This window comes from Lepidochelys kempii, chromosome 17, assembly GCF_965140285.1.
Source record: "Lepidochelys kempii isolate rLepKem1 chromosome 17, rLepKem1.hap1, whole genome shotgun sequence".
Lineage (NCBI taxonomy): Eukaryota > Metazoa > Chordata > Testudines > Cheloniidae > Lepidochelys > Lepidochelys kempii.
The window spans coordinates 22697585-22724759 of NC_136396.1; the positions used below are offsets into that span (position 1 = coordinate 22697585).

A 27175-nucleotide genomic window follows, 5' to 3' on the forward strand; every position below is an offset into this window, starting at 1 on the left:
TTTACACTTCTCTAGGGTGTTTGACTTTGTACTGCACTACATTTTAATTTAAAAAAATTAGAATGATATAAAATTAATATGGCACACGTTAAATGGATTAAAAACTGTTTAACTGATAAGGTCTCAGAATGTAATAGTAAATGGGGAATGGTCATCGAGCACGTTTGTGTGCAGCAGAGTCCCTAGAGATTGGGTTTTCGCCCTATGCTATTTAACACTTTTGTCAGTGACCTGGAAGAAAACATAAAATCATTACTGATCAAGTTTGCGGATGGCACAAAAATTGGTGGAGTGGCACGTAATGAAGAAGACTCTGAAAATGATTTGGCGGTTGTGGGAGACAATCAGCTCAAGATGAGCTCCTGATGTGATGATGTGTCCAAAAGAACGAATTCAATCCTGGGATACATGAACTAGGGAATCTTGAATAGGAGTAGAGAGGTCCAGTTTTGGTGCCCAAAATTCAAGAGGGATGCTGATAAAATTGGTGAGGGTTCAGAGAATAACTAGAAGACTGATTAAAGATTAGAAAACATTCCAGGTAGTGATCGATTCAAGGAGCTCAGTTCATTTAGCTTAATGAAGAGAAGTTTAAGGGGTGACTTGATTATAGTCTATAAGTACCTACAAGAGGGAACAAATATTTAATAATGAGCTTTTCAATCTAGCAGACAATGGTATAACACAGTGCAATGGTTGGAAGCTGAATCTAAACAAATTCAGACTGGAATAAGTGATACACTTTTCATGGTGAGAGTAACGAATCACTGGAACAATTTACCCAGGGTCGTGGTGGATTCTCTGTCACTGAAAATTTTTAAATCAAAATTGGGTATTTTTCTGTGGCCTGGACACAGGACGTCAGACTAGATGATCACAATGGGCCTTCCTAGCCTTAGAATCTACGAACCATTACAGAAACCCTGAGTCAGAATTGTTTTAATAATTATAATTAATAATGAAACAATATTTGAGGCTGTTTTCTGTCTCCAGTGTAATAATTGGACCTGTAAATAAAAATGAAGCAAAGTCTAAGGCCAGTGCATTTGCCCAGGATTGAGTTATTGCCAAACCAGCAGGAAGCATCCTCAAGTTGTAGGTTTTAAAATACTTAAATATCCTTTATTTCTACACTCAAAAGTGGCTTTTATTAAAATGTTCAGGTCTGATTAGCTTCTGCCATCAGAACTTCTCATCTGTGGACTCAGGTTTAATTCTGTAGCATGCTAAGCATTTTGGCCCTAATCCAGCACAGCATTTAAGAATGTGCTTAACTTTAACCATGTGAGTAATTTCATTGATTCCAGTGGAAGTATGCTTAACTTTAAGCACAGGCATAAGTACTTTGCTGAGCATTTTCACTCTGATTCAACACTATGTAGAATTGAGCTCCACATACCCACATCTTTATGCCATTACTCAGGCAACTTACTTTGAAGAAAATCCAGCAACAGTTGCAACAAGCGGTATATTTGATTCCCTGGCTGGTTTACTCCTGAGGGCATTCTGTGCCAAAAGATTAAAAATTCTGCGTACAGTATTTTAAAATTCTGCAAATTTTATTTGTCAAATAAATGCAGAGGCTCCAGCATGGCATTGTGGAGCACAGGCCACTGGCTGCACAGAGATGCGAGATCACTGTGCAGCTCCTCCCCAGGACACAGACTTAGCTGTGAGGCTGCACCCAACCCTGACACGGCACAAGGACCCGGCCTGCTCCAGAAACACCTCAGGGCCCTGCCCCTCTGTATGGGCAGGCAGCCTCAGCAAGGCAGAATCCAAGTGTGGAGAGGCTTAATGTGTGGGAATCTATGTGTGGGTTGAGAGGGTTCTGTGTGGGGTAATCTGGGTGGGGTGCAGGGAGGATCTGGATGCACAGGGGCTTGTCGGGGGGCTTCTGAGTGCAACGGTAATGGGACTCTGCAGGGGGATCCAGGTGAAAATAGTTGGGGCTCTGTGCAGGGGGGTCTGGGTGTGGGGGCTAAGTGTGGGGTCCAGATGCTGGGGGAGTGGGGTGGGGATCCAGGTGCAGGTGGCTCGTCTGGGTGGTCCAGATGCAAGGGGAGTGGAGCTCATCAGAGGGTTTCTGGGGGAGTGGGGGAGGCTCGGCAGGAGGGTCTGAGTATGAGGGGGTCTGGGTGCATGGGGGTGGGTTGGGTGGATGGGGGAGCAGATCCCTCCCCCTGCAGTTGAGAAACAATGGGTGCGGAAAGGGGGGGGGCGGGTTTCTGTGCTTCCTGCAGCCGGGGGAGAAATCTGGGGGTGGGTCTGACCCAGCCCCAGATGCCATGCTGGGAAAGAGGAAGTCCTGTTCCCCCTAGCCACCCAGGACTAGCAGATGAGCCTGGCGCAGGGTAGGAGCCACTGGCTGGGTCTTCCCTAGTCCTGCCTCCTGCCCCACAGTGATTTACCTCTCTGTTGGCTGCCCTGGGCACCTGAAACGTAGTGCTGGGGAGGGTTGCATGACCGCTCTTGTGGTTTCCCTTTGCTTCCCCATCAGAAAGTCATTTTTCTGTGGGGAAGCAAATAAATCTGTGGGGGACATAAATTCTGTGTATGCGCAGTGTTCCCTCAGGAGTATTGGTTCTTAGTGGTAGTGGTCAGCAAACAGTAGCTTCTGCTGTAATAACTTTGTCAAAAATATATTTAAAATCTTTGTTTTTCCAAAGAAACCATGTGGTCCTACAGGAGAATGCACAGCATGTGAGCAGATTTATAGCTCTTGCCAATGTTGGCAATACAAGCAAGAAAAAGGTAATGACAAATGCTTGGTTATTTTCTTCTATCAAATATAGATATTGTGGAAACAAGCATGTCTTAGGACACCTAATTTACTTTTAGAGTGTGGTTGGGGTCACTGATTGGCTTATGGGGCCTTTCTGATGTCACAGCTACATACAGACTTACAACGGAGGAAAGTTGGAATCTCATCACTCAAGTAATATCCCGTAATGTTTGATAGGTGAAGGTAAAAATAGAGAATTTTTTTTAAAATCATGTCTGCTTCCCTCTGTGTCATACCCAGGGTACAATCCATATTAGTGAGTACCTTTGTCATCCTGTCCTCTAACCTGGGTGCCCTTTACATTGCTTTGTTGCTGTAGCCTGTAGTCCTGAACTGCTTACCAACAACAGCCTTTAGCATGTAGGTCACTCCCAGTTTGGTCTGTGTGTGAGCTGCAGCCAGCCACATCTAGGCTCTTACCAGCCATGTTTATACCCAGCTTATTCCCAGTCTTAGATTTCCCCCCAAAAATGTATATCTTGTACTGCCTGGCCCTCTCCGGGACAATACCAGCTTATATAAAGTATGTCATTTGATGAATTGAAATGATATGCACATAACTTGCTACCCCAAATGGAGTTTCCCAAACACTTCAGTTCAAACACACTGAATGACGTAAGAAAACCTATTTCTTTGTAGTTAATAAATTTGTAAGTGGGAAAAAAAAAAGACAAAACTTAACAAACGATGGTAAACTCAAGAGTAAAGTTTTTCTCACCACATGCTCTCAACAGTCTTACTGGCCAAACTTCTTAGGCCAGGACCCATTTTTCTGTTTAATGACTGATTCCTTTGTTCCTTTTCGTGCAGTGAATTGATTGTGCGGGGAGGGGAGTGTTTCTGCCCCTTCCTTTTTATAGTCTTGTCTTCCCTTTCAGAAGCATTTCCAGCTGGGAGCATGGTGATAGGCAGACGGTGTGGATGGGAACTCCCTTCTATTTCTTTACTAAAATGTAGATTTTCTCCCCTGCCCCCTTTACTGCTAAAGAATAGCCACTTGGCAGGTAAATGACCCATTGACCTTGTTTACACCTGGCTAAGGTGGCAGCTTGCCCTTTGTCTCTGAAAAACTGGCTTAGCCACTCCCCAGACTACTTGGAACAAGTTTTAGTAACAGCATATACTGGAATCTTGTAACTTTAACAGTGTTGCTACACATATTTTACAAGGACAATAATGACCAGCAAATAGAGTTTTGAAATGATATCTCACAAAGCATACTTTGTACAAAGATTATTACAATAGTGGGCTGGGGTGAATACAGGGGTACAGTTTGTTACACACTCCCACAAGGTTAAAGTAATTTTAAAAAAAATTCTTAAATATTTTAGTGGGAAAGACGGTTAATTGTAACCTACTTCCTCTGCCGTATTGCCTCTCATCCCTGCCTTCCTCACATCTACTTTCCACTTTTGCCCTCCTGAAGTCCAGCTTCTTTATGAACTGAAATGTCATGGAAACCCTTACAATTCACTGAAAATATTGTGGGCTTTCTGGTTGTTTGTGGGGGGCAGAAGGAGGAAAGCTAGAGAATAGAAATTTGATGAAACCATCTGCAGTAAAAGCGTCTGGACAGATTTTTCAGAAGTGCTCAGTGCAACTGAGTCAGAGTTGAGCAGTCCCTATTGTATTGTGTGGCACTTGCACAACTGTCATTGAATTGTAAATCCCTTGTGTGCTATTCCCCTACTGGTCAACGACCGGTGATGATTGTTCAACACCTGCCCGGGTGTTGGTCACCTCCTTTGTCGTTGTCACTGGAGAATTTACAACATATTTCAGCCATACAGCAACATCTCACAACTTCATACACACTAACGATGTACATATTTTGATAGAAAAATGGGTTTCAGCAGATCATGATCTTTCATATGATATCCTACGTGGCATGCTTTGTATGAAATATATCATCATTATATGATGGGGTAAATCTAGGGTTCCAGGATGCTGCTTTAAGGTACAGAGTGCCACAATGGCACCAGTTAAAAAATAATTCTCCAATTCTCCAAACTACCCTCTGTAGTTTTGTTAATGAAGCTCATTGTGGAGGCTGCAGTGCAGAGAGGCAGTGGGTGGGAAGAGTGAGGGCCTTCAGCAGAGGTGGTGGTTTGAGACTGCCTTCTGCCCAAAGTACCAACCTGCTGTATATTGGTCTTCCTCCCAGATTAGCCTCATCTTTCCTGTGGCCAAAGCTAAGTGGGGAGCTGGTTGATATTCCAAATATTGTTTTCATAAAAGAGTGAATTAAAACTTGCTACTGGGAACAAATTGCTGCTGAAAGGGTAGTTGGTCTTTTGGAGGTGTTGGGAGCTGGGGTCCAAGGAACCTTAGGGAGGGAAAATTTTAGGGGGGTGAGGGGTGTAATTGTGAACAAGTGTCATCAGAATAATAGAAGAAAGAGATTTATCACTTTTCCCTGTTATTTTCTCTAATCCATTTAATGGGCACTACTTCCAGATATGCTGCTGCTTTTCAAAAAGGTCCTAAAAAACGGAAATGTAAAATGAATTGAATTCTTGTGAAGCTAGTTGTTCATTTTCAGAGTTAACGTCTCGGTGCCTCTTGGGTTGCTGAATCTGAGTCTTTGAGTCACTTTTGTTTTTTCCAGTATCTCTATGCATTTAGTATTCTCCCAATGCGCTCAATGGACCCTGCAGAACTAGTGAAACAGCCACAGGATGTCACTGAAAACCCATATCAGAAATCTGGGAAAGAGGCACATAAGCCAAAGATGCTCTCAGGCGCAGAGGTACAATATGTTCAGCCTGTGTGTGTGTGTGTGTGAGAGAGCTGCTGCTTTCTTCTGCAGCATAAAACAGTCCTTGGGTTTGTAACCTGGAGTGTTTCCATCCACAGTGCTTTGAATTTCTGAGGGACGGTTTGGGTTGATGGACAATCTTGGGAACAGCCTTGGTGTGGCCAGTGGTATTCTGTAGTGTAGGACATAGCTGCTGCCTGCCTTTAACAGTGTGTAGATACTTCAGGCCATGCTCCAAATCAATCGGAGTGACTAGGCTGCTTGTTGGGACCTATTCTCCATGGGCTTCTTTGCATGCTGGGCCATGTAGGGCAGGCCTCCACAGTTAAGCTAGAGTGACTGCGGTTAGCTTGGGTTTTGTCAGTTAGGATATAGCCCTTAGAGTCCTGGTAAATTGTCAGTGCAGCCCTACACTCTACCAGTTCCATTTCCTCCATGCACTCTTTCTTTCCTTCTCCCATAAGTGCTTCTGTGCCTTCTGAATAATTCATAAAACGCAACAGCTCTGAAAGTAAGAGGGGCAGTTAACTGTTTTAGACAAGTCTCCCAGGCTGGGGATGTGGTTACTGGGCAGATGGGCTTCATTGCATTAGTAGCAGAGAAGATCAAACCATTACGTCACTTATCTGCTGAGTAACAAACAGCCTTTTCAGAAGGACCTCTTTGTACATTAGGTGGGGCTTCATCATATAGACAGAGAACAATTGACTTTGGTTTTATTTTTCTGACCAGGAAGAACCAGCTTGTCAGTTTTTCTTTGATTTGAGCAAACGGCATGGAAAGAAGCGGCCATCAGATGGAAAGGGGGGACAGCATTCCCAGCTCAAGCAGCCTAAGAAAATCCGTGAGTACCAGGCCATTGGTGCTTTTGGTGAACTCCCTGGAAGCTACCCTAGAAAAATAAGACAGCAAAATATTCCTGCGTAGTTGTTGTAGTTGTTGTTGTTCTTTGAGTAGTGTCCCTATCGGTGCACCACTGTGGGTGTATCTGTGTCCCGGCGTCTCTAATCAGAGATTATAGGTAGTCGTGTCTGTTCGGCCCCCAAAGGCGCTCTTCTTCCCTCATGGTCTGCCTCAAGGCTATGTAGCGCTGTGCGAGCAAACCGCGCTCAGTTGCTTCTCTACTGCCTTTGGTCTTGAACGGAAAGTACAGCAGTTCTGTTGTCTACTTCACTGCATCATAGTGTTAGCATAAACTACTGGATATATTACACACTTCCTCCTCTTCTAGAATCACCATCCCAGTCACCAAGGTTCCTCTGGACCTGGCTAAGGTCATATGGCAGACACCAGCCTCTGTTGCATCAACATCCAAAAGGGCTGATAAAAAGTATTACATTCACCCTAAGGAGGTGGACTTCCTCTTCACCCACCCTCAGCCAAACTCTGTTGTGGTGGATGCAGTCAATGCTCGGGGAAAGCAATATCACTCCAAATCCACCCCTTACGATAGAGACTGGAAGAGGCTAGACCTCCTTGGACAAAAGGCATACTTGTCTGTGACACTGCAATTCAGGGCCTGACATGAGGCCCTAATGGCCAAATATGATTTCATGAACTACTGAAAACTTAGTACTTTTATTGACCACTTACTGGAAGCACAAAAAGAACAATTTCAGACCATCATCAAAGAGGGCCAATTACTAGTAAGAACGGTGCTACAAACTGCAATGGATGTGGCAGACACAGCAGCCTGCTCAGTCTTGATGGCAGTGGCAGTGAGTCGGGCATCCTGGTCACACCTCTCATGGTTGCCCAAAGAGGTGCAGGCAGTGGTTGAAGATTTCCTTTTCAAAGGGCCCAAACTATTTGCTGACAAGACAACCATGTCACCCTGAAAGACTTGAGGGCCACACTATGTTTCCTGGATAGTGTCCTGGACACCAAGACAGAAGAGGAAATTTACATCACATCCACCTCACAGATCCTGATTACCTCAGTTCCCTCCATCACAGCACTACTATAAACCACAGCACAAGAGAACCCGGCTGCAGAGGAGCAAGTCGTCAACTTCCCAGCCCTCGATCTCTCAACTCTTGTCTTCTAAACACCAATTTTGACTCCTTGGTCGAGGCCGTGAATGACCACTCCTTGCCACGCCATCAGCTGCCAGATACAATGCTTCTATGCCCGTTTGGTAGTTGCCTGACTCATTTCTTATGGAATTGGAAGAACATCACCTCTAACAAATGGGTTTTGGAGATCATTTCAAAGGGCTACTCTATCTACTTCATGTGCCTCCTCCCTCCCCGTCCCTGTTCAGGGACCCTTTTCACGAGACACTATTGCCTCAGGAAATAGATCACCTGCTCCTCCTAGGGGCCATAGAATCAGTCCCCTCTCACCTCAGGGGCAAGGTTTTTTTACTCCAGGTATTTCCTGATACCCAAGTCAAAGGGAGATTGGAGACCCATACTAGATCTACAGGCACTAAACAGATATGTGAGAGCTCAGAAGCTCAAGATGGTCACTCTAGCAGCTGCTATTCCATCTCTGGAGCAAGGAAATTGGTTTTTGGCCCTTGACCTATAGGATGCCTACTTATATATTTCCATCTAACCATCTCACAGGAGATTTCTTTGATTCACCTTTGGGCAAAACCATTATCCAGTACAGGGTGCTTCCTTTCAGCCACACCTAGGATGGTCTCCAAGGTCCTTGCCATTGTAGCGGCACACCTACAAATGTTGGGTATTGTCATCTACCCATAACTGGATGACTTGCTTCTTTGGGGCTGAACTCGACTTGGTGTAGTGAGAGCATTCCTTCTCTTGCATGGATTCAACACCCTGTTGAGCCTCATAGAGACAGTCCAAGCTGGCCCACAAACAGCCAGGGATTGTCTCCAGCTCCTGGGTACATGGTGGCATGTACATTCGTGATGCTAAATGCCTGGCTATTCATGAGATGTCTGCAGATGTGGTTCAGATCTGTCTACTCCCCGAACAGGGATGGGTTAGACAACCCCTGTTGATGTCCTCCAGGGTTAAACCTCTACCAATGCTGACCTTAACAACAGGCGCCCCCTGGTAGGCCGGGGAGCCCATCTGAACAACCACAAGGTCCAGGGCAAGCGGTCTCCCTCAGAAGTGGTCCTCCACAGCAATCTCTTGGAACTAAGAGCTGTCAGAAATGCCTGTGTGCTCTTTCTCCCATTCATCAGGGATACTCATGCAAAGGTCATGATGGACAATGTGACCTGCATGTTCTGCACCAAGTGGGCACCAGACCACTCTCCCTTTGTGCAGAAGCACTACAACTTTTTAATTGATGCTCATCTCAGCTGCTTACTTGCCATGGAGACAGAGTGTGACTGCTGACAGCCCTAGTTGAAACTTCTCCCATGATCACAAATGGGAAATGAACCTTGCTGTGCTTCACAACATATTCAACCTATAGGGGACCCTGACAGTAGACCTTTTTAGCACTTGCTGGAACAGGAAAAGTCCTTGCTATTGCTCCAGAGCTGGATTGGGGAGACGGTCCCTGGAGGGCACCCTTGTCTTCCCATGGAGTGGGGATCTACTGTACACCTTTCCTCCATTTCCTCTGTTATCCAGGGTCTTGCTGAAAATACAGAGAGAGAAGGTGAAAGTTACTCTGATTGCCCCCTCCTGGCTGAGACAAGTTTGGTTCCAGTATGTCCTCCGATTCCTCTTCTGCCCCTTCCTCATCTGCTCTCTTAGAACAACGGAAGGGTCCTTCTCCCCAATATGCAGATCCTCTGGCTTCACGCCTGACTCCTTTTTGATTCCAACACCTAGAGAGTGAATGCTTTGAGTGGGTTAAAGAAATGTTACTGCACAGTAGGAAATCAGAAACTCATCATACCCACCTTCAAAAGTGGAAACAATTCCAAGTTTTGTGTGATTCCAAGCAAGTGGACCAGTCATCTTCCTCCTGTTGATTCTGGACTATATTCTCTAGACCTCAAATGGTCCAGGCTTTTTCTTAGCTCACTTAGTTCATCTAGTGACTATAACAGCCTTCCACCATCCGATGGATGGATACTCAGTTTTCGACCATCCAACAACGTGCAGATTCATTAAAGGCATGTTTAAAGGCATGGGAATCCTATTCCTGCATATTAGATCACCCACTCCAGCCTGAGACCTAAATCTAGTTCTAAGAACCCTGACCAGATCACGCTTTGAGCTGATGGCTGCTTGCTCCCTATTACACCTATCCATTAAGATGGCATTCCTGGTGGCCATTACTTCACCTCAAAGGATAGGAGAGATAGCAGCATTCAAGGCACCTCCGCCATTCACGGTCTTAATTTGAGGACAAAGTCACCTTGAGGACACACCACAAGTTCCTTCCAAAGGTGACCTTGTCCTTCCATATGAATCGGCTAATTCATCTCTCCGGTTTTTTCCAAAACCACATAATAACAATAGAGAGGCAATGCTACATATGCTGGATGTTAGGAGAGCCCTATCATTCTACTTAGACAGGACTAAAGGAGTATGAGGCACAAGTGGTGTTCTCGTCCATCCTCCCTGTGGAAGGAAAAGGCCCGGTAGAGACCATCGAATTGTGGAAGTCAAGGAATGGCTACGCAGGTGGTGTCGGGGAGAAGGCTTTGGATTCTTTGACCATGGGATGGTGTTCTAAGAAGGAGGAGTGCTAGGCAGAGACGGGCTCCACCTAACGAAGAGAGGGAAGAGCATCTTCGCAAGCAGGCTGGCTAACCTAGTGAGGAGGGCTTTAAACTAGGTTCACCGGGGGAAGGAGACCAAAGTCCTGAGGTAAGTGGGGAAGTGGGATACCGGGAGGAAGCACGAGCAGGAGCGTGTGAGAGGGGAGGGCTCCTGCCTCATACTGAGAAAGAGGGATGATCAGCGAGTTATCTCAAGTGCCTGTACACAAATGCAAGAAGCCTGGGAAACAAGCAGGGAGAACTGGAAGTCCTGACATAGTCAAGGAATTATGATGTGATTGGAATAACAGAGACTTGGTGGGATAACTCACATGACTAGAGTACTGTCATGGATGGATATAAACTGTTCAGGAAGGACAGGCAGGGCAGAAAAGGTGGGGGAATTGTTTTGTATGTAAGAGAGCAGTATGACTGCTCCAGAGCTCCGGTATGAAACTGCAGAAAAACCTGAGTCTCTGAATTAAGTTTAGAAGCGTGAGCAGCAAGGGTGACGTCATGGGAGTCTGCTATAGACCACTTGCCCAGGGGGATGAGGTGGACGAAGCTTTCTTCCGGCAACTAACGGTTCTCATGGGAGACTTCAATCACCTTGATATCTGCTGGGAGAGCAATACAGCACTGCACAGACAATCCAGGAAGGTTTTGGAAAGTGTAGGGGACAATTTCCTGGTGCAAGTACTGGAAGAACCAACTGGGGGCAGAGCTCTTCTTGACCTGCTGCTCACAAACCGAGAAGAATTAGTAGGGGAAGCAAAAGTGGATGGGAACCTGGGAGGCAGCGACCATGAGATGGTCGAGTTCAGGATCCTGACACAAAGAAGAAAGGAGAGCAGCAGAATACGGACCCTGGACTTCAGAAAAGCAGACTTTGAGTCCCTCAGGGAACTGATAGGCAAGATCCCCTGTGAGAATAACATGAGGGAGAAAGGAGTCCAGGAGAGCTGGCTGTATTTTAAAGAATCTTTATTGAGGTTACAGGGACAGACCATCCCGATGTGTAGAAAGAATAGTAAATATGGCAGGCGACCAGGTTGGCTTAACAGTGAAATCCTTGCTGATCTTAAACACAAAAAAGAAGCTTACAAGAAGTGGAAGATTTGGAGAAATGACCAGGGAGGCGTATAAAAATATTGCTCAGGCATGCAGGAGTGAAATCAGGAAGGCCAAATCACACTTGGATTTGCAGCTAGCAAGAGATGTTAAGAGTAACAAGAAGGGTTTCTTCAGGTATGTTAGCAACAGGAAGGAGATCAGGGCAAGTGTGGGCCCCTTACGGAATGGGGGAGGCAGCCTAGTGACAGAGGATGTGGAAAAAGCTAATGTACTCAATGCTTTTTTTGCCTCTGTCTTCACGAACAAGGTCAGCTCCCAGACTACTGCACTGAGCAGCGCAGCATGGGGAGGAGGTGACCAGCCCACTGTGGAGAAAGAAGTGGTTCGGGACTATTTAGAAAAGCTGGACAAGCACAAGGAGTTGGCGGTTGTGATTGCAGAGCCATTGGTCATTATCTTTGAAAACTCATGGTGATCGGGGGAGGTCCGAGATGACTCGAAAAAGGCTAATGTAGTGCCCATCTTTAAAAAAGGGAAGAGTGAGAATCTGGGGAACTAAAGACCAGTGAGCCTCACCGCAGTCCCTGGAAAAATCATGGAGCAGGTCCTCAAGGAATCAATTCTGAAGCACTTAGAGGAGAGGAAAGTGATCAGGAACAGTCAGCATGGATTCACCAAGGGCAAGTCATGCCTGACTGACTAATTGCCTTCTATGACGAGATAACTGGCTCTGTGGATGAGGGGAAAGCAGTGGCCGTGTTGTTCCTTGACTTTAGCAAAGCTTTGGGAACGGTTTCCCACAGTATTCTTGCCAGCAAGTTAAAGAAGTATGGGCTGGATGAATGGACTTCCAGGTGGATAGAAAGCTGGCTAGACTGTCAGGCTCAAAGGATAGTGATCAATGGCTCCATGTCTAGTTGGCAGCCGGTATCAAGCGGAGTGCCCCAAGGGTCGGTCCTGGGGCCGGTTTTGTTCAATATCTTCATTAAGGATTGCACCCTCAGCAAGTTTGCGGATGACGCTAAACTGGGAGGAGTGGTAGATACGCTGGAGGGTAGGGATAGGATACAGAGGGACCTAAACAAATTGGAGGATTGGGCCAAAAGAAATCTGATGAGGTTCAACAAGGACAAGTGCAGAGTCCTGCACTTAGGATGGAAGAATCCAATGCACCGCTACAGACTAGGGACCAAATGGCTAGGCAGCAGTCCTGCAGAGAAGGACCTAGTGTTTCCAGTGGACGAGAAGCTGAATATGAGCCAACAGTGTGCCCTTGTTGCCAAGAAGGCTAATGGCATTTTGGGATGTATACGTAGGGGCATTGCCAGCAGATCGAGGGATGTGATTGTTCCCCTCTGTTCAACATTGGTGAGGCCTCATCTGGAGTACTGTGTCCAGTTTTGGGCCCCACGCTACAAGAAGGATGTGGAAAAATTGGAAAGCGTCCAGTGGAGGGTAATAAAAATTATTAGGGGACTGGAATACATGACTTAGGAGAGGCTGAGGGAACTGGGATTGTTTAGTCTGCAGAAGAGAAGAATGAGTGGGGATTTGATGGCTGCTTTCAACTACCTGAAAGGGGGTTTGAAAGAGGATGTATCTAGACTGTTCTCGGTGGTAGCAGATGACAGAATAAGGAGTAATGGTCTCAAGTTGCAGTGGGGGAGGTTTAGGTTGGATATTAGGAAAAACTTTTTCACTTGGAGGGCGATGAAGCACTGGAATGGCTTACCTAGGGAGGTGGTGGAATCTCCTTCCTTTGAGGTTTTTAAGGTCAGGCTTGACAAAGCCCCGGCTGGGATGATTTAGTTGGGGATTGGTCCTTGTCAAGGTTCCTTCCCCACTCTGAACTCTAGGGTACAGATGTGGGGACCTGCATGAAAACCTCCTAAGCTTGCTTTTACCAGCTTAGGTTAAAACTTCCCCAAGGTACAAACTATTTTTCCTTTTGCCCTTGGACTTACGCTGCTACCACCAAACGTCTAACACCGGTTACTGGGAACGAGTCCGTTTGGAAACGTCTTTCCCCCCAAAATCCTCCCTTATCTTACACCCCCTTTCCTGGGGAAGGTTTGATAAAAATCCTCACCAATTTGCATAGGTGACCACAGACCCAAACCCTTGGATCTTAAGAACAATGAAAAAGCATTCAGTTTCTTAAAAGAAGAATTTTAATAGAAGAAAAAGTAAAAGAATCACCTCTGTAAAATCAGAATGGTAAATATCTTACAGGATAATCAGATTCAAAACATAGAGAATCCCTCTAGGCAAAACCTCAAGTTACAAAAAGACACAAAAACAGGAATATCCATTCCATTCAGCACAGCTTATTTTCTCAGCCATTTAAAGAAATCAGAATCTAACACATATCTAGCTAGATTACTTACTAAGTTCTAAGACTCCATTCCTGTTCTGTCCCCGGCAAAAGCATCACACAGAAAAAGAGAGGCTTTTTTTTCCCCCTCCCCCCAACTTTTGAAAGTATCTTGTCTCCTCATTGGTCATTTTGGTCAGGTGCCAGCGAGGTTATCCTAGCTTCTTAACCCTTTACAGGTGAACGGGTTTTTCCTCTGGCCAGGAGGGATTTTAAAGGTGTTTACCCTTCCCTTTATATTTATGACAGTCCTGCTTTGAGCAGGGGGTTCGACTAGATGACCTCCTGAAGTCCCTTCTAACCCTGATATGCTATGATTCTATGTCTAAGGACTTGAGAGTTGATATTGTGGAGCCTTTGAATCTGTCTGCAAATGAAAGGAAGAGCGTGGGAGACTTTCTAAAGACTCTTTAAATGGATCTCCAGTTGCATTATCACTGTTACTGTGCTCAGAACCTGCTGCTCCTGTCAGGAATTTGCACTGTGACAAAGTCAGGCCAGACGGCTGCAAGAGAGCGCTGGAAGATCGATATGTTAGCCCTAGAATGTTACAGGCCCTTTTTCTTACAAGCCGAGAAGGGGTTACCTCAGGTCAGTTGGGGACACCTGAAGCTATTTAAGGGCTGCCTGAGACCTTTTAAAATCCTTCCTCTGGTGAGAGAAAGAGGGACAAGAAAGAGACAAGCTGCTGCCAGGCTAGTGGCAGCAGGGAAATAAGCTTTTCCAGGGTGAGAGGCTGTGCTCCTTCCCATAGGGGAAACAGCCATACCTGAGTGCCTGCTAGGGGAAGGACTGACACCACGGTGCAAACAGGACAGCGAGGAGGTAGGAAAAGGTATCCCTCTTTATTTTTGCGTTTGTGAGACTGTTTCCTTTTTGTTTGGTGGAGGATCACTCCTTAGGCAAGCCTCAAGAGCTACCCTGAAAATATGATGAAAGGAGCACAGAGAGGGGAGATAAACACTGCCCAGAGTGGGGCTGATTTACCCCAGGCCTGTCCGCGCCAGAGGGGAAGGTGCTAAGTCTGGCAAGACTAAGGAAATGCCTTGCCACACATGGTGTGAGAAGTGGGATTTGACTTTGTGGCAAACCAACCTGCTGCAAGGTAAATCACCCCTCCCCACAAAATGGACGCCATAGTGAGGGCACTGGTACAGGCCACGGCAGCACAACAAGAGGCTATCCAGTCCAGATGGCCACCCAACAGGAATCAGTACGGCTACAGCAGGAAATGAATCAACTACTGGTGAGCCAGGCACCCCAGATCGAGCCAACCTGCAGGAGGTCGTGAACCAGCAGAAGTTCTGACAAATGGCCATGACAGGACATGATCCCTAAGGGCAAGGAGTTACCTACAGAAGATGACAGTGGAAGATGATGTGGAGGCATATCTTCTTGCCTTCGAGAGAATGGCCTGACATGAGGCCTGGCCCAAGACCAGTGGGCCAGCATCCTCGCCCTTTTCCTGTGTCAGGAGGCCCAGAAGGCCTACTATGACATGGCTGCGGAAGCGGCTACAGACTACCCCCAGTTGAAGGCTGAGATCCTGGTGAGGTCTGGGGTGACGACTGCTATAAGGGCCCAGAGGTTCCACAAGTGGAGGTACCGGGATGGCAAAGCACTGAGGTCCCAGTTGTTCGACCTGATCCATCTAATGCGGAAATGGCTGCACCCCGAGATCCACAGTGTGGAGAATATTATGGAAGTCGTAGTGTTGGACAGGTTCATGAGAGGACTACCTCCAGACCTATGAGGATGGGTCCACCAAAATAACCCCTCCTCCTATGACAAGTTCCCTGCCCTCGGGTAGAGACCAAAGAATGGCCAAAGAACTTTCTCGGACTACTGCGGAAGAGTTGTGCTGGGTCAAGAGGGTTTATTCTCTACAACTGGGAAGCCCTGGAAAACTAGATGAGAGAGGAAGGCAGACAAAAAGTTGGGAACCAGGATCTTGGCCCAGAACCAAAAGGCTGCACTCGTAGGGAAGAAATCTTGTACAGCTGGCAGGGGGGGCCACTCAGATAGTTGACGAGCCAGAAGCTGGATCCAATTCCATGGAGACCAATTCTGGGAGGGAAACAGAAATAGGTCCCCTTGAATTTGGGCATATTGGAACCTCCTTTGAGAAGTTTTTGGGCAGGATCAGGCCAATGATCTACTATATGATGATGTTAGAAAAGAGATAGTTGAGGTGAATGAGGTCCCAGTGGAGGGGGAAACCAAAGGCCATACTTCATGATAAAAAGGGACCTATTATATAGAGTAGTCCAAATGCAAGAGGAAGAAGTGGAGCAGCTCTTGGTACCTTGAAGGCACCAGAGGGCAGTGCTGGACCTAGCTCATAGTCATTTGTTTGGAGGACATCTAGGGGTAGATAAGACCCTCAGTCGAATCCTATGGGAGGTTTTTTTGGCCAGGAATTTATATGGAGGTCTGATGAGATTGCGCCTTCTGTCCAGAATGCCAGTTACATGGCCCTGACACACTTAAGGCCCTGACCACACTTAGTACCTCTGCCAGTTATTGAAGTCCCATTTGAGGATAGCCATGGACCTGATAGGCCCACTGGAGAAGGTATCCCGTGGCCATCAGTGTGTGCTTGTTGTTCTGGACTATGCCACCTGATACCTAGAAGCTGTACCCCTACAAAACACCATGTCCGAGACGATAGCTAAGTAATTCATTCAAATTTTCTCTAGGGTGGGGATACCCAAAGAGATTTTGACTGATCAAGGAATCCCCTTTTTGTCAAAGTTGATGAGGGACTTGTGTGTGACGCTCCACATACGGACCTAAAAATGTCAGTCTACCAGTCACAGACTGATGGCCTTGTCTAACGTCTTAATAGGACATTGAAGAACACGATATGGAAAGTGGTGAGCCAGAATGGGAAAAATTGGGTTATCTTACTACCTTACCTGATGTTTGCTATAAGGGAGGTTCCCCAGTCTTCAACCGGCTTTTCCCCTTTTGAGCTCTTAGTTGATTGCCACCCCCGTGGCATACTGGACATTGCCCAGGAGGGGTAGAAAGAACAGCCTAACCAGGGAAGAAACATCATTGAGCATGTGATGCAGATGAGGGACAGAATAGTCCAAGTCACCCCCATAGTGCGGGAACATATGGGCCCAAAAGACCTATTACAAGCGCTAAGCAATGGTCCGGATATTCCAGGTGGGAGATTGGGTAGTGGTGCAGGTCCTCACAACTAAGAGCAAACTCCTGGCTAGATGGCAGGAACCATATGAAGTGATAGAATCCGTTGGGGAGGTCAACTATAAGGTTTGACAGCCTGATCGCCTGAAGAGATCTACCATGTCAACCTATTGAAGCCCTGGCAAGACAGGGAAGCTCATCTGGTCACCCTAGAGACACCACGCCAAGAAAATAAACATCAGGGACAGGCTGGAATATCCCCCGAATTGACCCCTGAACAACAAGCAGAAGTTACCAATATGATTGAACAAAACCACCACGTGTTCTTGGAGAAGCCAAGCAGGACTACAGAAGTCCATCATCACAGATCCTGGAGTAAAGGTGAATGTTAAGACATACAAAATCCTAGAGGCAAAAATAGAGGAGATCAGGACCGAAGTTAGGAGAATGCTAGAGCTAGGAGTCATTGAGGAGTCTCATAGTTAATGGTCCAGTCCAATCGTCCTGGTACCTAAGCCAGATGGCAGCATGAGATTCTGCAATGACTTCTGAAAATAAAATGAGGTGTCCCAGTTCAGTGCTTACCCTATACCTCGGATAGACAAGCTAATTGAGTGATTGGGAAAAACTCGATTTTTGTCCTTCACCTGACCAAAGGTAATTGGCACATTCCTCTGGCCAAGGAAGCCAAAGAGAAGACTGCTTTTTCTACACCAGAAGGATTTACCAGTACACTGTCCTCCCTTTTGGGTTACGTGGGGCTCCTGCGACCTTCCAGCAGCTCATAGATAAGCTGTTACATCGACATGACAAGTATGCAACCACTTACCTTGCTGATGTCATCATACGTAGCCCAGACTGGGAGACTCACCTAGAAAAGGTGGAAGCAGTATTGGAAAATGAGGAAGGCAGGTTTCACTGTGAATCCCTCCAAATGTGAAATAGGGCTATCAGAAACCGAATACCTTGGGTAAATCATGGGGACGGGCATTGTAAAGCCCGCCCCCAACTGAACAAGTTAGAGGTGATACAAAGTTGGCCCTGACTGATCCGGAAGAAACAGGTCAGAGCATTCCTGGGGCTAGTTGGGTACTACAGGCGAATCATTCCCCACTTTTCTACGAGAGCGTACCCTTTGATGGATCTGATAAAGGCTTAGGGCCCAGACATAGTGAAATGGACCAGCGCAACTGAAGAAGCTTTTGCCGATCTGAGGACCGGCCTCTGCAGTAATCCAGTACTAGTAGCCCCAGACTTTGAGAAAGAGTTTATACTACAAACCGATGTCTCCAAGTTTGGTTTAGGAGCCGTACTTTCTCAAATCGTAGGAAAGGAAGAATACCCAGTCCTGTTCCTTAATAGGAAGCTCCTACGCAGAGAACAAAAGTATTCTGTGGTAGAGAAGGAATGCCTTATGGTAAAGTGGGCCATGGAAATCCTCCGATACTGCCTACTTGGACGGAGGTTTACCCTCATCACTGACCATGCTTCCCCTGAAATGGATGCACTGGAACAAAGAAAGAAATGCCAGGATGATAATGAGAGAGTTCTTGTTACAACCCTTCCACTTCAGAGTGCAACACCGGTCAGGGACCAAGCATGGCAATGCTGAGGCCTGTCAACGATGCACTGTTTTTTGGCCCAGGTAGCCCAAGCCCATGGTGTTGAGAGGGGGGAGAATATGTGACAAAGTCAGGCTGGACGGCTTCAAGAGGGTGCTGGAAGGCCGATATGTTAGTCCTAGAATGTTAAAGGCCCTTTTTCCTACAAGTAGAGAAGAGGTTACCTCAGGTCAATTGGAGACACTGGAATCTTTTTAAGGGTTGGCTGAGATCTTTTAAAACCCCTCCTCTGGTGAGAAAAAGGGGGGAGAGAGAGACAAGCTGCTGCCAGGTTAGTAGCAGCAGGGAAATAAGCTTATCCAGGTTGAGAGGCTGTGCTTCTTCCCAGAGGGGAAACAGCCAAACCTGAGTGCCTGCTAGGGAAAGGACTGACACCCCTGAAAAAATAACAGAACAACCCAGCGAGGAGGCAGGGAAAAGTATCCCCCTTTATTTTTGTGTTTGTGAGACTTTCCTTTTTGTTCAGTGGAGGATCACCTCTTAGGCCAACACCGAGAGCTACCCTGAAAATATGATGAAAGGAGCACAGAGAGGGAAGACAAACACTGCCCAGAGTAGGGCTGATTTACCTCAGGCCCATCATCACCAGAGGAGGAAGTGCTAAATCTGGCGAGATGAAGGAGGTGTCTTGCTGTAGCATGCATTCTACAAGATATGTTTCCACCTCGGTTGTGTTTGTTAAAGATGTCCCTGTGACATACTGTACCTCAAAGTAGCACATTGTAACCCCCATATTCATCATTCGTGTATGGTTGTGATATTTCATTCAAAGCATGCTATGTAAGATCTCATAGGAAAAGTTATGACCTGCTGAAAACCATTGTTCTGTCAAAATGTGTTCTCATTAGTATGTATAAAGTTATGAGGCTTTGCTGTATGGCTGTTATCGAAATATGTTGTAAGTTTGGGAGTCATCCATTGCTAGTTCTTCAGTGACAACAAAGGAGGTGACCAACACCCAGGCAGGCGTTAAATGACCATTAATCAGTAGCGGAGTTGTAAACAAGGGATATACAGTTCTGTACAGAGAGTTGCACAAGCATCACACAATAGGAGGATTACTCAACTCTGTAACTCAGCAAGGCCCACCAGTGCATGTCTGGGCTAGAATTTTCCAGGCACATGCACTGAGGGTATAAAATAAGGGATAGTGGCATCATGCTTTTACCTTTCTCCTCCTCCACCTACGCTGGAAGCAACAAGAATTCTGGGAAGACTAAGACCTAAACTGAGGAGACTGATCCCAGGCTTAAAGGGAAAGCCTGTGTATAAAGGACTGTAACCTACCTACTACCAGGGCCGGATTTCCAGTTAGGCACAGTAGGCACATACCTAAGGGCGCTCGCATTCTAGGAGTGCCTAAAAGTTAAAAGTGGGTTAAAAGTTTCATTTTTTAATGGAAAACACGAAAGCCAGCTGTGGATGGGGTATGTGTGCGTGTGTGGGTGTTGTGTGTGTGAAGATGCTATGCTTAAGGGCGCATAAGGTGTCAGTATGGTCCTACCTGCAACATTCAGTGGGGTGAGAAAAGCTGCTTAATCCAAATATTGCTTAGTCTAATAAGGTTTAGGATTTAGACTGCGTACTTACCTTTTATTTTCTTTGGTACTTTTTGTGCCTACCACTTATAATCACTTAAAATCTATCTTTCAGTAGTTAAACTTATTTTAATGTTTTATCCTTACCAGTGAGTTTGTCTAAAGTATTTAGGAAATCTGCTCATCTTACAAAGGCTGGTACATGTCCACTTTCCTTTGATGAAGTGGTGAACTAATTAAAAAACTTGCATTGCTCAAGAAGGGGTCTGGAGTGGTGCAAGATGGTATATTCCTGGGGTGCAAAGGCTGGGGCCTTGGGAGATTTGCTGGTGCCTTTCTCTGGGCGATTCATGAGTGGCTCAGGGAGCATTCTTGCAATTAGCTGGGTGTGGGGTTCCATATGCTGTTGTGTTGAGTGATCACAGTGCCTGGAGGGGTTTGCTGCTTGTCATTAGCAAACCCATTGTGAGAGACAGCCCAGGCTGGAGAGCTAAGGGGGCACAGCGGTCCTACAGTTCCAGGTTGTACCTTGGGGATCCCGTCACAGTCCCTATCTCTGAAATCTCCAGGGCAGCAGCATGGGCCTCTGCCCATACTTTCACAGAACACTATGTAATTACCCAAGACTCAGATTCTGATGCTGTCTTCAGCTCCACTGTGCTATCAGTAATAGGCTCCACTCTGAAGCCCCAGCTCTCCATGGGGCATAATGCTGTGGAGTCCTCTACAGTGGAGCACCCATAGGGACACTACAGTAACTCCTTGCTTAACGTTGTAGTTATGGTCCTGAAAAATGCTACTTCAAGCGAAACGATGTTAAGCGAATCCAATTTCCCCATAAGAATTAATGTAAATGGGGGGTTAGGGGATTTTTTTTAGCCAGATAAGACACCACACATACACACCTACACCCGTATAAGTTTGAAACTATTTAATACTGTACACAACCATGATGATTGTGAAGCTTGGTAAAGGTGGTGGAGTCAGGGTGGGATATTTCCCAGGGAATGCCTTACTGCTAAATGATGAACTAGCATTCAGCTGACCCCTCCAGGGATAGCACGTTGTTAATGTAGCCTCACACTCTACAAGGCAGCACAAATGGAGGGAGGAGACCCAACATGGCAATGGCTGCAAACATTCTCTGTGGAAACTGAACGTGATGATGAACCCACGCTATCCCACTGGAGTGCACCACTCCCTCCACTTTCCAAAGTGCTGGGGGTGTGTGCAAGACAGACACATGCACACAGTGTGTATGAGAGACAGAGAGGGAGATTGTGTGTGTGTGTGAGAGAGATAGAGAAGCATTTCCCCTTTAAGTATGCTGACCCCACTCTAAGTACACTGCCTTTTTAAGTACTGTAGATAAGCAAGTTGAGACAGCAGCTGCTGCTAGCAAGCTCCCTCTGTCCTGAGCCCTGTCCTGTCGAGCCCTGCTCTGTAGAGCTGGGGGAGGGGGATACCCTGACATCAGCACCCCTCTTCCTCCCCCTCCCCTGCACAGCAAGCAGGAGGCTACTAGGAACAGTTCCAAGGCAGTGGGCAAGAGCAGTACATGGCAGTGGGGGGAAGGACACCTGAACTGCCTGGCAATTGATAGCCTGCTGGGCGGCTGCCACACAGGGAACTTAGAGGAGCTCCTGGGGGCTGCTGGCCCACCCTGGTTCCAAGCCCCCACCAGGGAGCTCCAACAGGCTGCTCTTTCTGCAAGTAGTGGGCAAAGCAGGTGACTGCCAAACAACGTTATAAGGGAGCATTGTGCAACTTTAAACAAGCACATTCTCTAAGTGATCAGTAACATAACGAAACAACGTTAACCGGGACGATGTTAAGTGAGGAGTTCCTATACTTGAAGAAGAAAAGGAAGTTACTCCCTTGTGTAGTAACGATGGTTCTTCGCAATGTGTGTCCCTATGGTGCTACATAACCTGCCCTCTTCCCCTCTGCTTCGGCATTCCCGTCATGGGACTCTGCAATAGTGAAGGAACTGGTTCCTTTTTGCTGAGGTGGAGGTCATATACAGCCTCGTCTTCCCCTACACCACTTACCTACCCAGCATTTCAGTTCCAATGGCTATACGAAGAAAGCTTATTGCTAAAGCTTCTCTTTAAGATGGATTAAATGCTTCTGATTCTGGTGCTTGTTCGGTGGCTACAGGTACTGTAACCATAGTTGATACAATGATAGGGTATGCATTTTGATTTACCACTCTGGTCTTCAGTAATGGACAGTGAAATACTGTCATTTATTTTAGCTCAACAACAGAAAAAACTCCAGGGGAAGTTTTTCAGGAAAAACTTAATTGGTGGTCCCCAGTCTTGGCTAAAATATTTTACTGTTATTAATTATACTGCATGCATTCTGTCTGGCTGGAAGTCTAGCATCATAGGTCCTATTTTTTTAAAAGGGGGACAAAGAATCCTGCTTCATAAAGACCTATTAATATGTTAGATGTGGCAGGGAAAAATTATTCCAGATTTTTGCTATCTAAACTTGAAAATGGGCTTTGGAGGTTATTTTATTACATGAAGATCAGTCCAGCTTTAGGGCTGGTAGATCCACAATTGATAATTGTTTTATTCTATATAATTTATAAATACACTGTGGTTAAGGGTACTAGATCATATGCTCCTTTCATAGATCTAAAGATGGCATTTGATTCAATTAGCTGAGACAGTCGTTGGGCAAAGTTAAGGATGGGTATTTGGTCTAAGACTTTTGCATGTCTTGGTTGCTCTACACCAGGGCAATATGGCTAAGGTGAGAACAGAGGTGGGAACAGAGTTGCTCCAGCATTAATAATTTTTAGCCGAAGTTTGGTTTAGGGGCCAAATTTCAGCCTTAGAGATTGTTCAAAATAATTTTTTGAGGAGACTTTTAATTCTCTCAAGTTTTCCCTTGGCCTTGTTTTTACATGCCAAGGTGAGGGTTTTTTTCAGTAAGAAGTAGAGCTTGTCTTGCTTTTCTTAAATATGGGTCTAAGATCTGCGCTCTTCCCAATGATAGATTGCCACATCTTTGCCTTCAGGAAAATGGAAGAATAACCTGTGTATTCCTTATTTCCGTGGTATAAAACTCTTCAATTTATTATTGCAACACTGGGTTTTTCTGTTACTTATTGTTGATATTTTTTACTCAACATAATCAATTACTCAGATGGAAACTGAGATGTTACCTAGCAACAAGCTCTGGCTGTGATTCTAAATTTACTTTTTGGTTTTCTACTTTGAAGACAGCTCATGTTTTTGAACTGCATTTGAATGAGTTATCAGATTCTCATTTATGTAGGGCATATACTCACTTAAGATTCCAAACCATGGAAACTGCTGTCTGTCAAGGTAGATGTGGAAAAGTTCCTTCGCATCTTTGTTTTTGCCCAATTGTAGAACTGTCTAGCTTCTGAGAGCACACTGGATTTTACCTCTTTTTTCTATAAAAAAGAATATCACCATCTCAAAAGATAATGGTTTTGGTATTGTCTCAATCCCCTGTTGTAATTAAATTGGTGGCAATTTTTGGCCTTTTAGTATTGTGCCAAATAAGAAGAGGTTTTATTAGGTTCTGATGGATATTTTAATGTATTATATGGATGCTGCTCTTCTTTTAGATTGTGTATGTTTTTCTTTGCATTCACAAAAGGCAATGTCATATGTGATTTAATAAAATTGAATTGATTTGAAAATACAGATATTGTGATGCAACATTTATGGTTATCTGCATCAGGTTTACAAAAAGAAGAGCAAGCAACTATTGAATAATTGCCATTTGAGGTTCAGAATCTGCTCAGTAATAAGACTGATTAATCTCAGATCATTGGGTTTATATTCCCCTTATTTCAAAAAGAAATAACTCCATCCTCAACAGTCATTGTCCAGATATAGGAATGTTCAGTATTCCTCTTGTTTTTCAAAGTATCAACACCAGAGACCACGTGAACAATTTTATATAGAGCTCTAGAGTTCAGAAGAAATCCGCTCCACTATGCTATTCTGTAGCTGCTCAATTGGGTCAGACACAGAAATATAAGCTTTGATACGATGTTCAAGGATCTGCTTGTCTACAGTGATCAATATATACCCTTTTACTCCACACTTTGGTTTCCATCTATCTTATTTCGTGGAGGCTTGGATGGCAAGCACCAGAAAACGATGGGTCCTTCAAGTAATCAGACATGGTTATGCCATTCACTTTCAGTCCTAACAGAATGTTAGGAACCAATAGGAAAGAGCTATTTTTTGTTTTATTATCTATCAATCTATCATAGTGCTGCTGTATAAATCCATGATTCACCCACAGCTTGAATACTGGTTGCAGTTCTGGTCATCCCATCTCAAAAAAGATACATGAGAATTGGAGAAGGTGCGGAGAAGAGCAACGCAAATGATGAGGGGCCTGGGACAGGCTCCACACAAGAAGCGGTTAAAAAGATGGAGACTGTTCAGCTTAGAAGAGCGACGACTAGGGGGGCATATGCTAGAGGGCTATAAAATCCTGACTGGCGCAGAGAAAGTGAACAGGGAAATGTCATTTATCCACTCACATCACACACGAACTAGGGGTCACCTATGAAATTAATAGGCAGCAGGTTTAAAACAAAAGCAATTACATAGTCACACAATGTGCAGTCAGCCCCTGGAACTCCTTGCCAAGGCCAAAAGTATAACTGAGTTAAAAAAAAGAATTGGGTACGTTTCTAGAGGATAAGTCCATCAATGGCTTTTAGCCAAAATGGCCGGGGACACAACCTATGTTCTGAGTGACCTTAAACCTTAACCCGCCAGAAGCTGGGACTGGACAAAGATAGATCATTTGAAATTGCCCCGTTTTGTTCATTCCATTTGAAGCATCTGGTTGTGGCCACTGTTAGAAGGCAGGATAGTGCGCTAGATGGACTATTGGTAGACCCAGTATGGCTGTTCTGACATTCTTAAAGAGATGGGGCACTGGAAAACATAGCCCTGGCCTTCCAACCAGTTCTTACACCAAAAATAAGTACATTTACATTAACATGCATATGCTGACCTTTGAGTGCTTAGCTGTGATTCTGTTTTCTCTGTGAAAAGAATGTTTATGGTAACAGGGTTTTTTTTTGTTTGTTTTTTGTTGTTTTTTTCTCCCAATAAAGATCAGCCAACTGGCCCTTGCTGGTTCTGTCTTTCCAGCCCTGAAGTTGAGAAACATTTGGTTGTTAGTATCGGCACACACGTGAGTACTTCTTAGCACATTCTTCTCATAGAAAAGTGCAATGTTGTATTGATGCTTATAATTTAAAGCCACTTTCTTTTTAACACTTGACTTTAAACTGCAATCAAAAATATCCTAAACTATACAGAAAAGTTTCAGAGTAGCAGCCATGTTAGTCTGTATCCGCAAAAAGAAAAGGAGGACTTGTGGCACCTTAGAGGCTAACAAATTTATTTGAGCATAAGCTTTCATGAGCTACAGCTCACTTCATCGGATGCATTCAGTGGGGAGATTTATATACACACAGAACATGAAACAATGGGTGTTACCATACACACTGTAACAAGAGGTTTCAGAGTAACAGCCGTGTTAGTCTGTATTCGCAAAAAGAAAAGGAGTACTTGTGGCACCTTAGAGACTAACCAATTTATTTGAGCATGAGCTTTCGTGAGCTACAGCTCACTTCATCGGATGCATACCGTGGAAACTGCAGCAGACTTTATATACACACAGAGAATATGAAACAATACCTCCTCCCACCCCACTGTCCTGCTGGTAATAGCTTATCTAAAGTGATCATCAGGTTGGGCCATTTTCAGCACAAATCCAGGTTTTCTCACCCTCCACCCCCCCACACAAATTCACTCTCCTGATCCAGCAGGAGAGTGAATTTGTGTGTGGGGGGGTGGAGGGTGAGAAAACCTGGATTTGTGCTGGAAATGGCCCAACCTGATGATCACTTTAGATAAGCTATTACCAGCAGGACAGTGGGGTGGGAGGAGGTATTGTTTCATATTCTCTGTGTGTATATAAAGTCTGCTGCAGTTTCCACGGTATGCATCCGATGAAGTGAGCTGTAGCTCACGAAAGCTCATGCTCAAATAAATTGGTTAGTCTCTAAGGTGCCACAAGTACTCCTTTTCTTACTGTAACGAGAGTGATCAGGTAAGGTGAGCTATTACCAGCAGGAGAGCGGGGGTGGGGGGGGAACCTTTTGTAGTGATAATCAAGGTGGGCCATTTCCAGCAGTTGACAAGAACGTCTGAGGAACAGCAGGGGGAGGGGAAGGGAGAGGAATAAACATGGGGAAATAGTTTTACTTTGTGTAATGACCCATCTACTCCCAGTCTCTACTGAAGCCTAGCCATCACCTTCAGCCCCCAACTAAAACCTCTCCAACGCATCATCAAGGACCTACAACCTACTGAAGGACGACCCATCACTCTCACAGATCTTGGGAGACAGGCCAGTCCTTGCTTACAGACAGCCCCCCAACCTGAAGCAAATACTCCCCAGCAACCACAACCACTAACCCAGGAATTATGTGAATCAAACTTAAATCATGTCCCTAAGTAGGTAAAAGATCTCCCAGCAGGACAGTTTATTCTACTCTGCAGTTAGATAACTTTTCTTATCTTTCTTTATGGCCAGGGAACAATGGTAAGGCCAGTTCTGCACTAGAAAGATTTGCCAGTATAGTAATGTCAGTTAGGGTGATTTTTCTTTAATGATATTTCTATACATTCAAAAGCCCTCGTATGAATGCAGTTATATTGGCAAAAAAGTGTTTCTAGCAGTATCGTTTATTCTGTGTGATAAATCAGCGTAGCTGTATGGACAAAATCACATTGTTGGGTTTTTTGCTAGTATAAGGCATGACCGCATTAGGAGAGTTTGCCATTCTGTGTCACAAATCCACAGAATCAGTGCTACGCCCCAGCTTTAGAATAGTCTCTTGGAGGAATTCCTTCAATGTGCCAGAGTCCCAAAGGGATCTCACTCTTCCTTCAGGGTAGGCTACATGGCCTCACTGCCTCCTGAGACTGAACCTCTAGGTCTTCAGCACTCAGGCTTCACACTGTGAGCTCTGCTTGCCAAGTCCAGCTGAGCAAGACTCTTGGTTAGAGACTTGTACACTCTTCAGGGACTAATGCACTTCACGCAGTATTTGAAGTGACAGTCAAGCAGCATTTTCAAAACAGTAGGCTGTATTAGTCTCAGTCTGCTGGAATATAGCACTGGAATTTCTTAGGTTAGCA

The 27175-nt window shown here is 45.3% G+C and overlaps 1 protein-coding gene across 7 annotated transcripts in view; it reads left to right on the forward strand.

The window, feature by feature from the left end:
• Positions 1-27175, forward strand: part of CWF19L1 (CWF19 like cell cycle control factor 1) — a 55359-nt gene that overhangs the window by 17888 nt on the left and 10296 nt on the right. For 6 of the 7 annotated variants that reach the window (XM_073315855.2, XM_073315851.2, XM_073315848.2 and 3 more), the window contains 4 exons: positions 2670-2754; positions 5394-5534; positions 6276-6387; positions 25078-25157. In XM_073315855.2, the coding sequence (XP_073171956.1) occupies positions 2670-2754; positions 5394-5534; positions 6276-6387; positions 25078-25157 (418 nt within the window). The remainder of the gene's footprint in view (positions 1-2669; positions 2755-5393; positions 5535-6275; positions 6388-25077; positions 25158-27175) is intronic. The other variant, XM_073315854.2, reaches the window with a different exon arrangement.